The sequence below is a fragment of the Thalassophryne amazonica genome, chromosome 2 (genome assembly GCF_902500255.1).
Source record: "Thalassophryne amazonica chromosome 2, fThaAma1.1, whole genome shotgun sequence".
Classification (NCBI taxonomy): Eukaryota; Metazoa; Chordata; class Actinopteri; order Batrachoidiformes; family Batrachoididae; genus Thalassophryne; species Thalassophryne amazonica.
Window position 1 is genome coordinate 99,540,230 of NC_047104.1, and position 12,512 is coordinate 99,552,741.

The window sequence follows — 12,512 nt, forward strand, 5'->3', positions numbered from 1 at the left end:
ACGAGATTGGCTGGCGCATCAATCTTTGTTCCTAATCTCACATATGGTCATGAGGGTTGGGTCATGACTGAAAGAACTAGATTGTGGTACAAGCAGCCAAAACGGGCTTCCTTAGGAGGGTGGCACCTTAGAGATAAGGTGAGAAGGTCAGTCATCCATGAGGAGCTCAGAGTAGAGCCCCTACTCCTTCACATTACAAGGAGCCAGCTAAGGTGGTTTGGGCATCTGCTAAGGATGCCCCCTGGGTGCGTCTTCCAGATACGTCCATCTGGGAAGAGACCCCGGGGAAGATCCAGGACTAGGTGGAGAGATTGAACTTCACTGGCAGAGGTAATTAGGCTCTTAAAAAAAAAAATAGTACCTGCGTTTTTCTTTCTGCAAAAAACAAACAAAAAACAGGTGTCAAACAGGTGACCCTCATGTAAGTTTTACACGCTGCTTGTGGTGCGTTTCTCTCTGAAAATCTGAGTAAAATGGATTGTTCCAGACTTTTTTCAGAAGACTGATTAAAAAAGTGGTTTGGAAAATATATAAAGAAGTGCAGAAAATGATAGACTGCTCAGGTAAAATGATTTTAAATGCTTTAAAATGGCAACCAAAATCAGAAAGAAAGAATACATTCAGAAGAATACATTAAACCACCATTCAAATGGCCACAGACATGTTGTCAGACCCCCCCACCTCCAGCCCCAAACCGAATTCAAGTCACAGCACACTGTCAAGACAGTGAGTCATGGTGGAGCAAGCATCAAGAAGTTGGGGATGTTTCTCACAATGTGGTGTCAGGCCTATTTGTCACATACCAGGGATCATGGATCCGTTTGAATACGTTGTCCATTGTTCCAGAATCTGGTTGACTCCATGCAACACAGATGTGAAGCAGTTCTCAGAAACACTGGCTATACAACTAAATATTAGTTCAGTGATTCACATGAAAGCTAAATCTTCCAGCATTTTTCAGTTTATACAGTAAATGTTTGCGCTTGTAAAGAAAAATGTAGACACTATTTTTGAACAGCCTAATACTCCTTTTTCTTCATGTTCGGTAAATTAATAAATTTAATACATTTTTCATGTTTTGATTTGGAATAGAATGTGCAGTGTTCCCGATGCATTTGCATGAATGGAAATAAAAGCTATTATAAGGATTTTGAGATTGACTCACTTTTTAAACACACTGCCATTATTCTGAACACAACTGTACCTTTTCTCCTAACATCAACAACTCTAACATGTCTAACTGGCACATCCTTTCATGCTCTACCTTTCATTACCTCCTCAAATTTTACTGTGGTATTGACTTTCACTTTTGTACCATCAGTCATTGGCTTGTCTGTATATGTAAAGATGGTATATATTATACTAAAGTCTGATTTTAAACTGTAAAAATAGTATTTATTCTTGTGCAATTTATAGATGAAAATGTGTGCGTGTGAATTCCTTATAGTTATTAATCCTGCCTACACCAAACGGCATACTGAAGACTCGGGCCCCTGGGCTCCGTATGGGCATATACACTTTCACACACGTCTTACTGCCACTCCAGTCTTGCAGTGTTAGAAACGTGCTACAATAACATTTACATTGTTTTCAATAAATCAGTAGCTGACAGATGGAATGTTATTTTATGGTCTGAGACATCAGATTAATGCACTGCCATACAATGTGAAGGCATGTTGTTGAGATGCACCCCAAAATGGCTGTGAGGTTTAAGTATCATTGTATCACTGTAAACACAAGGGTCACATTACACACTTTTGTTTTTTTGGAAGTTTAATGTAGTGGTTCCCAATTCCGGTCCTCAGGGACCCCTAACCTGCACATTTTTCATCTATCCCTGCTGTGGTGAAAGCTGATCAGCTCATTCAGTTGTGCTCAGGACAATCAAGAGCCAACAGACACCTGACTGATCCATTAGGCTATGTGTAAGAAGGTAAGATCCTTGAGCATCCCTTGGGACCAGGATAAATTACAGGTGATCAGTCATGAGGGCTACGTCATGTCACAAGAAGACTTAAAATGTAGGTTCAAATATATACCATATTTTTGGGAGTATGCTTCGGACAGCAGTATAAGTCACAGGACCTATACACTATAATAAAAAAATAAATAAAATAAACAAAAAAGCAAAATTAGTTTTCCATTTACAAATTACTTAAAAAAGTCAACAAAACAAAAGCACTGTAGCTATGCAAAGGTATTAGGCTGCTCTGTTTACAGTTACATTTTGTAGCAATCAGCAAAAGTGTGACGAAGCGTCAATAAATGTAACTTATTTACACATTTACCTGGAAACAAGTCACAAACTGCTTGTTTTTGTAAGCACAAAGACCATGAACCTTTAATAGGGCAATATGGTATTTTGTGTATTGCAGTGGTTCTCAATCATACTTCTTGAGACTCAGAGCACATTTTCCATTTGTCTCTGATCTACACAGACCTGTTCAGCTCAGTCATACAGATTAATTCAAAAAAATAATAAAATAAAACCCTTTTAAGTGGACATAGTCCTCCATTGAACCAGCTAGTAAGGAGCAGTTTGGACTGCCATCTTGTTTAAGGAATTGAATGACATTAAACAGTGAAAACAAAGCAATGTGCTTACTGCTTACATCACAAAAACTTGGGAAAGGAACCAGCCAGTCATCCAGTTGACTGGCTAAATATGAAGTGCTTCAGAATCATAACACTGCCACAGCCAGATTACCTGTGTTTGAAGTTTGAAGTGATCATAATCATAAATATTCCACTTTGAAGCACCGAAAGTTATAAATATCACTTACTGTACCTAATGTAGTTCTCAAAAGAGAAGTCTACTACTGGAGTTAATTTATAATGATCGATTTTCAGCCCAAAACACAAACACATCCAAAAGTGTGGCAATTCCTTATACAAGATGGCACAAAAGTATACTGCTGAAATACGAGTAAGCGCATCTTTTTTTCTTTTTTAAACTCTGTGAGGTCAGTCACATGTACTCAATAGCTGGCCAAGCAATGGAACACACCTGATTCACTTACTATATGCAGGGAGAAGTGGAATGTGCAATACTTGGGGTCCTGTGTAACAGGAATGACAACCAGTGGTGTAGAGAATGGCTGAGGCGCACTGTGTTGTGGGGGAAGAAAAAGCCCAGAAATAGTACAAGAGAAAACGTGTGGTTCTACAGTACAACTCTGAACACATTCATGTCCACATACAGTTTGAGGAGGAGCCCACACTGCTCAACCCACAATACACCAAAAACTAGTTGTAGCACAGAATCAAACACACAAACCCTCTGACGATACACTAAGCACAGACAAAATGCACCAAATTAAAAAGTTTTCATGCTCAGCTATAAGAATGACAACATGTACACGTCTATAAAACACTTCCGCAAAGACTGCAGTTAAAACGATCACTGAAACAATGAAAGGACACCAAATGTCCTTTATTCCTACATGAAATATCAAAGAAATAAAGACAGCAGTGGATGAGAAACAGGGAGTCAATCTGATGGACCTCAAGCAACACTCCGCTTTGAGCCTTATACAAGTTCTCACTCTAGTGTTCTTTGGAGGAACTGCAGCTCATTTGGGCCAAACTGTGAGACACGTTTGCTTGTGCTGCAGCTGTTGGGGCGAACAGTGAATCCAAGCCAATCAGTTTTCAGTCAGCTTGCCTGTCTCAGCTGACAGGTTTATCCTATACACTGTGCAGCTCCAGGTTCCAGCTCTGACTGTTCCTGCCGGAGTCTGACTTTACCAGTCTGCTGCAGTGGAAATGGTAAGTATCTTGATGTTGTGATAAGCAGTCAGACAAAAGTATGTATTGACAACAGTGGAATTTCTTTCAGGTTGTGTTCTACAATCCAAAGCGAGCAGGGGTGCGTCTGGGTGTCATGGGGGCCTCCTCTCTTCTTCCTGGGGTGCAGATTTTCCAGGTCCTAAGGCAGAGGGAGAGCGAAAGAGAAGCCAGGAATGAGAAGTTTGATTTGCTGTGCAGAGCTGCAACGACAGTGTTATACTTTTGCTCTCTTATTCTCCTCAACACGCTGGAGGAGAACAAAAAGTCATCAGACTGGTGTTTCTGAGAACAGGTGACAGCACAATCTATCATCTTTAATTACAGCGCTCTGACACACTGACAGTGCCCTCATCGCTCACTCCTCTTCCTCACCTGCTGCAATTAAAACAATAAGGCCACAGGCCCTCTTCTGTCTCCCTGTTCACTTCAGGTACATTTACTCCACACATACTGCAATACTGCTGGTTTCAAACAATAAAGCACACACACAAAATACCAAGTCACAGGTGTGTTGTTACCATCTGTACAGAGCTCAACTTATCCCTGCAGGAAAACATACAACTTACAGTAGTGTTCAGAATAATAGTAGTTATGTGACTAATAACTAAAAGATTAATCCAGGTTTTGAGTATATTTCTTATTGTTACATGGGAAACAAGGTACCAGTAGATTCAGTAGATACTCACAAATCCAACAAGACCAAGCATTCATGATATGCACACTCTTAAGGCTATGAAATTGGGCTATTAGTTAAAAAAAGTAGAAAAGGGGGTGTTCACAATAATAGTAGTGTGGCATTCAGTCAGTGAGTTCGTCAATTTTGTGGAACAAACAGGTGTGAATCAGGTGTCCCCTATTTAAGGATGAAGCCAGCACCTGTTGAACATGCTTTTCTCTTTGAAAGCCTGAGGAAAATGGGATGTTCAAGACATTGTTCAGAAGAACAGCGTAGTTTGATTAAAAAGTTGATTGGAGAGGGGAAAACTTATACGCAGGTGCAAAAAATTATAGGCTGTTCATCTACAATGATCTCCAATGCTTTAAAATGGACAAAAAAACCAGAGACGCGTGGAAGAAAACGGAAAACAACCATCAAAATGGATAGAAGAATAACCAGAATGGCAAAGGCTCACCCATATTTTGTGGACTGATGAGAGTAAAATTGTTCTTTTTGGGTCCAAGGGCCACAGACAGTTTGTGAGACGACCCCCAAACTCTGAATTCAAGCCACAGTTTACAGTGAAGACAGTGAAGCATGGTGGTGCAAGCATCATGATATGGGCATGTTTCTCCTACTATGGTGTTGGGCCTATGTATCGCATACCAGGTATCATGGATCAGTTTGGATATGTCAAAATACTTGAAGAGGTCATGTTGCCTTATGCTGAAGAGGACATGCCCTTGAAATGGGTGTTTCAACAAGACAATGACCCAAGCACACTAGTAAATGAGCAAAATCTTGGTTCCAAACCAACAAAATTAATGCTTCGCAGATGTGAAGAAATCATGAAAAACTGTGGTTATACAACTAAATACTAGTTTAGTGATTCACAGGATTGCTAAAAAAGCAGTTTGAACATAATAGTTTTGAGTTTGTAGCGTCAACAGCAGATGCTACTATTATTGTGAACACCCCCTTTTCTACTTTTTTTTTTTTTTTTTTTTTTTTTTTTTTTACTAATAGCCCAATTTCATAGCCTTAAGAGTGTGCATATCATGAATGCTTGGTCTTGTTGGATTTGTGAGAATCTACTGGTACCTTGTTTCCCATGTAACAATAAGAAATATACTCAAAACCTGGATTAATCTTTTTAGTCACATAGCACTATTATTCTGAACACTACTTTAATTGACAAATATGATGTATTTAAAAGGAAAAAGAAATAAAGTCTAATTATCTCTCTTTGAAGATGTCAGATGGTAATTATTTTCCCTTCATGTCTATCTTGATATGGCGTGTGACCATTATGTGAAGTTTCACTGAAATCCATAATGAGGCAGCAGAGTGGCTCATAGTTAGCATTCCTGCTTCACAACAAGAAGGTGTGAGGTTTGAGTCCACCAACTATGCCCAGTTCCTTTGTGTGTGGAGTTTGCATGTCTGTGTGGGTTTTCTCTGAGCACATCTAAAACATGCTCATTAGGGTCTGCTGTTTTCGCTGCCTTTGACCATGACGCTGTCTCTCCATCTGGAGTTGGTCTGCAGGCGCCAGACTGTGGCTGCCCACTGCATTCAGTGGGTGGATTGTGTGTAGTTCTAATCAGGATGGGTTAAATGCAGAGGACGTGTGTAAAATTTTAATGAAGGGGGGCATTTATTGACGATCATGTGTGTACGCGTGCATGCCTGCATGCTGTGCACAGTATGGCCTTACAGTATGTACGCACATGCATACTGCATGCGAGAGGAGGAGCGTAGCCTTGAAACTAATGTTATTCTGCACGCAGTAGCTGCTACACAATTACATAAAATGCCTCTGCACAAATGTTTTCACTTTGCAGTGTTCAAGCTAAAAGTTGTGAAAGAAGTAAAAGAGAAGGGGAAGCACCATGCCGCCTGGATTTTCCTAGTAGATAGGAAACACGTCCAGGAGTGGTGTAGGAACATGGATAAGCTTGCAACCCTAGCCAAAACAGCAAAAGATACGGTTGCCTGGTGGGGGAATGGCAGGCGTTCGTGTGACAGGGAACATGAAAACCAGAACAGACTTGATGAGATTTTGTGGCAATGACGTAGGACTATTTCATTTTCATTTTTCCCTGTTCTCTCAGGAATTCACAATTTCATTACATGCAATGTGACAAAAAAAAGTCAAGGGAGAGGGAGCATTTATTAGAGGAAATATGGTATTATATAGTTTATATGTATGTATCATGATATAAGAGTCATCAAGAGATGACATATCCCCCGGTCCCCACAAATCAGTTATACAAAGTGACCCCCCCCCCCCCCCCAAGTACACCCTTATGCAAAATATGAATGAAATTGGTCAACTGTTTCTTAAGATACTGCGCTAACAAGTGAAAACAGAAGGACAGATGGACATGCTGATTGCTATATCTCCCCGTATTTCATACCAGGGGCATAAAAATGTGAAACTTGTTAAAATGTGTTTTAATACAAAATATATGTGATCTCAAGGAATCAAGGAAATTTTATTGTCATATGCACAGAACAGAAAAACTTTCCTGCACAATGAAATGTGGCTACTGCATTTAACCCATCCTATTTGCCAGTAGGAGCAGAGGTCGCCATTAGGCGCCCGGGGACCAGCTCCAGATGTACATCCCTGCCTTGGTCAACAGCAGGGCTGAGCAAACCAACACCGACCCATAACAAACAACACACATAACACACAACACGTAGGCCGGCCCGGTACATAAAACATATATATGAAAGCAAAACACGAGGGAAAAGGAGAAGAAAAAAAAAAACCCTCATAGCCGCTGCATTACACAGCGGCAATGAGGAAAAAAAAAATCCCATCAGCACAAAAAACAATAATCACAGAGACAAAACAAGGACACAGGACGACAACCGAGATTTGAAAGGACCAGTTTATCAGAACACTCCGGAAGGCAGCCAGTTTCGGCGCCGTCGACGGCCTTGTCTGACAGTCTGGGGGGGGAAGGGAACAGCCCTGCGCAGGCTGAGAAAGTCCTGGACAGTCCACAGTTCACGTCAGAGCTGCAGAAGCTGAGGGGAGGGGGGAAGACCAGGGAGCGAGGCTTAAGTGTTGTTCTTCTGAGGAGGTTTCTGTAATACGTAATTGGTTTGGTGAACCGTCAAACAAAGGTTCATGTTTTCTGACCTAGTCCTGAGGACAGAAACCACAGTGAGCTCAGGAGAGCAGCAATATCCAACTTCCTGTCCTTAAATCTAATTCTAATCTCATACCTTGACTTATTTTCATCAGTTCTGTCACACATACTCAGAGATAAACCATGTGATTAATTAACAATAACAGTTCCTTTTAAATCTTTCTTTATAACCCTATTTCTCAGCGTACAGACTGTGGATGGGAGTGAAATTAATTTTTTTGGTCTAATTTGAAAATGAACGTTCGCCTACGTTCTCCGCTTTTCTCCGGCACAATTTAAATTGCTGCAGTAATGGGGGTCAGCCAGGAGTCAATATTATTTCTTTTTGTCTCGTCTGGAGGGACCAGAGGTGAGAAAAGCTCATCATGAAGAGTGAGGGAGGGGGAGTAGAGAGATTGGCAGAGGAGGAGAGCGCAGGAGGGGTGACGATATGGACTTCTACAGAGGTAGGTAAATTAAATGCTTCTATCTTGACTGCATATGGAAAATGGAGGCTACAAGGAACTCTTGTGACAGGATGCCTGCATGTTATGAGGGGCAAAAGAAGGAGAGACCGGGTGCTGGTTTACCTAACGCTGCCCATGCTGCTCCTCTCCTGCTCCTCTCGACGTGCCCGAAGCTGCTGCTCTGCAAGGGACATCTCCTCCTCCATGTTGTTGATCTCTTCCTTGGCTCGGCGGCGGTTCTCCTGCAGGAAAATCATGAGATTTACGTCAGACAATGCAGCAGGCAACATCCATGAGAAATCAACAAACAACATTTGATTGGTAAATTAACATACCTGTCTGCTTTTTCCTGCATGCTTGATGCTATAAAACATGGGTCCAAGTTCAGCCAGCCACTCTCCATCCACTGCAGTGACACACTGCATATACTCCTGTATGACAAAGCACAAGATCAACAACACCACCACCACAGCTGATGTGAAATGTTTCTTTGAATGCTTGCCACAGTCAGTGACTTTTTACCTTTGTGGTCATGACCAGCTCATGGTAGATTATGTAATCAGGTGTGTAGCCCATCCCAAAGAGGGAGCTGGTAGGATGGAGGTGACATGGCATACCTGTTCTCACGTTCACATATTCACCAATGCCCTAGGAGTAAACAGGCATACAGTCAGTCCATAAGTGTTTGGACAGTGTAATTTTGCCTCTGTACACTACCACAATTGAGACAAAATGAAACAATCAGGATGTGCTTGTTGTGTATGCTTTTATCTTTGATTCAAAGGGGTCAACAAAATATTACATTAACCACTCAGGAATTATAGCCAATTTTATATTCAGTTCCTCCATTTTAAGTTATTGGACAAATAACTGGGCAAAAAACATGTAATGATTATTCATAAAAACAATCATCACTTTTATAGCCTGATTTTTATTTATTTATTTAAAGACCAGCCAGTGGATGGATGCATGAACATTTCCAAATCAGCGAATATGTTTTGGACTTCATTAACATCAATCATTAAGAAATACAGACAGTATGGTACTGTGTGTGTGTCTATCTATCTAGACTGTGCAGTTCTCTAAATCTGAGTAACTGGAACAAAGAGGACACTAATCTGAGTAACCACAACAAGGGGGTGACTAGTGAGGGAAGCCACCAAGACACTCATTACAACTCCAGAGTCAGACATCTGTGGCTGTGATTGAAGAAACTGTGCATTGTTCAACTTTGTCTGTTGTATCACCAGTTACAATGCTTCATGAGTGATTATCTCCGGAGATCAGAGCATCAAGCAGATAACAGTCTATGACTACTCCTGGATGGTATGCCAGTCTGTCACAGGTTACTTCCCCAACCAAGGCCAGTTCTTATTTGCAGCTGGGTGGACTGAGACAATGTAGATTAAATATTTTGTCCAAGGACACAGACAGGTACCATGTGCAGGATTCAAACCCCAGTCTAGATATTGGCAGGTCAGCTCTTTATCCACTCAGTTACCTATTCTACACTGTCTAACTACTTGGCTGTATTTATATGAGAGAAGTGCGCACAGCGGTGCAAAGCTCACTCATGTTACAGGGAATCCCAAACAGGAAGTGCCAAATTTTGAGTCCACAGTGAAAAAGGAAATGTCAAATCTTTAACACTTCCTGGCATGGGTGGAGCTAGAGCAGAGGGCCAGGGTTGTGCTCATAGACATAATATACGTAGACGCCTCATGAACTGCCGCTGCCTATTGGAGCAGACGTATCAGCACGGCCGCCATCTTGGATGGGTCCCTATTGCGTCCCCAGTGCATTTATTTGTACTGCGGAACCCAACTACAATAATCCATAACTCCCCAACTTTTTATCCGATTTTCCCACGGTTTGGTTTGTGAGAAACAGCAGAAATTCAGTTCTAACACAGGATGCTGTGACACATTAAAAATATGTACTTTCATGCTGAAAGACTTTGTCTTATGCTCTTTAACAAAGACATATGGTATGGCATATAAATAAATGTATAAATGAATTAATTTTATAATTTAGTAAAGAAATAACTTTGGATTGTTCATTTGAATTTATTTCTCTCTCTCTTACACACACACACGGTTATTGCAACCGTAAGCAGCACAAAATACCAGCATATTTGCTCACTCTCCATTGACTCCGGTTGACTTTGGTGCTAGCCTATTGTGAAGAGACTCATCCAATACAGCGACGACGCTGGATTACGTAAGTTATGAGGCGTCTATATATATATATATATATATATATATATATATATATATATAATGTCTATGGTTGCACTGGACTCCCCTGAAATCTGACTGGACACAGATGATTGACACATTGTCACTACACATGCAAAAAAAAAAAAACAACAACAACAAAAAAAAAAAACCCAGCTGCATTTTGAAATCCATTTTGACACATACTGACTGCTAAACCCATTCTATACAGTAGTTGGTGCTGTGTACCACAAAAAGTTCTAATCCAACTTAGTATAAAAAGAAAAAAATGTTTGACTCATTTGGAACTGAACACATCATCTGAACCACAGACTCCAAATGACACCAAAGTTATATTGGTGAGTAAACGACCGTATTTTATGCCAGAAATGAGGTCCAGGTTGTTAAAAGTGGCATTTCTCCTTTTAATCGGGTTGACATAGACACATATACATATACATATATATATATATATATATATATATATATATATATATATACATATACATATATACACACACGTGTTTCTCCAGTGATATTAAACGAGCAGACAGCTGTTGATTCATGAGATATAAGGTGAAGACACTCAGCTGAAAGAAATACAGGTAATTTACTACTCCTCTGTTCTGTATAAAACCTGTGCAACCTCTTAATTTTGCTCTCTAAAGGACTTATTTTTAAATAACCTCTTAATTTTGCTGTCTGAGTGACACACCAGTGACACAACTTTAGATAAATAAATCTAAAGTTATCTTCCTTAAACTCAAACTGAAAGCAAATCTCTATAACTTGATATAAATTAATTAAATATATATAATATCCAGCTTCCTGATGAAGTGGTGTAGAGAAGGATTTTCTTAAAAAGAAGACCTGAACATTCAGCTACAATTTGCCAGAAAGTACATCTGAGATGCAAGTGTAGATTTGATGTTTTGGTGAAAGAAACTTTTGTATTTCTTCATAATTGATGTAAATAAAGTCCAAGACATATTCAGTGACTTGGAAATGTTCATGTTTCCATCCCCAAATTTGTCAGAAGAAAACTGGCAATAAAACTGATTATGATTTACAGGTATTATCAAGTTTTAGAGATTTGCTTTCACTTTGAGTTTGAGGAAGATATTTATACAAATTTTTATTCTTTACAATTTTGTATTTCTTTTTGTATTTTAAGAATGTGTAATTAATAATTCACTGTTGCTGCACTTTGTGTGAAATTATAGACATATCGTATATCATACTGATATGACAATATTGAGATATGGTAATTTGGCCATATTGTACAGCCCTACTATCAACTAGCTGAAAACCTTGAATATTAATTTACACCTACATTAAAAAAATGCTTAAAGTGGCGGGGAATTAAGAGGGCTGTAATTAGGGGGGTCTGGGGGTGGAGCCCCCCAGAAGCTGAAAGACAACAAAAGAAAAATGCTTAAAAAGGCAGGGGGTCTGGAGGGGTGGACCCCACAGAAGCTGAAAGGTTTTAGCCATGCTAATGCTCCCCTGGAGCATTTGCTCAAAAAAAAAAGTCTGAGGGACCTAAATGACATGGTAAGATGCTGAAGAGCTTTGCTCGTTCATGTCTGTGACATGTACATATTAAAATACAAATGTGTGGAACTAGATACCAAAAAATTCTTGCTTGAATATATACAGTGATGTCATTTGTAATTCTCTGCCAGAATTTAGCGTTGTATCACTGTGGTGTCAGTACTATCCATCTGTTACCAAAAGTTCCAATGAGGCATAATATACAAACTGGTATAAATGTCAGAACTCGGACCACCTTGAGTTTGGCAGCCTGGTGGAAGTAAGCGGCACAGATACACTTTCTGATGATGTCCCAGTCTGAGCCGCAAGAAACCATGTTCATCCTCTGCTGCACCATGATGTCCTTCAACTGAGAACGCACCTCACGCACCTGCACAAGAAAAAGAAAAAAAAAGCATCAACAGTCCATCAGAGATGGAACACCTGTTTGTATTGCAGTTACACTGTACTGCTGTCAGATAACTGCCTTGAATCTCTACAATATCAAAAAATTCCATATTTGCAGACCAACAACTGGAACATTTGAAAGGACCAGAACCATGAACAGCCTCTGTGAGCCTTGAAATTATTCAATATACATTGCTAAAAATAATGAGGGGTACACAGTGTTCCCCTCATTATTTTCAGCCATATCTAATCAAACACAGCCACAAGGAGAGATGCTGGAATTTATTTAGGTTTCAAT

The 12,512-nt window shown here is 40.0% G+C and overlaps 1 protein-coding gene across 1 annotated transcript in view; it reads right to left on the reverse strand.

Moving 5' to 3' along the window:
• Positions 1-1,770: 1,770 nt before the first annotated feature.
• dhx38 (DEAH (Asp-Glu-Ala-His) box polypeptide 38) overlaps positions 1,771-12,512 on the reverse strand; it is a 64,182-nt gene continuing 53,440 nt past the window's right edge. The window contains exons 23-27 of the mRNA XM_034190431.1: positions 12,063-12,197; positions 8,580-8,705; positions 8,393-8,488; positions 8,181-8,299; positions 1,771-3,928 (exon numbers count right to left, since the gene is read on the reverse strand). Of these exons, the coding sequence (XP_034046322.1) occupies positions 3,847-3,928; positions 8,181-8,299; positions 8,393-8,488; positions 8,580-8,705; positions 12,063-12,197 (558 nt within the window). The 3' untranslated portion in view covers positions 1,771-3,846. The remainder of the gene's footprint in view (positions 3,929-8,180; positions 8,300-8,392; positions 8,489-8,579; positions 8,706-12,062; positions 12,198-12,512) is intronic.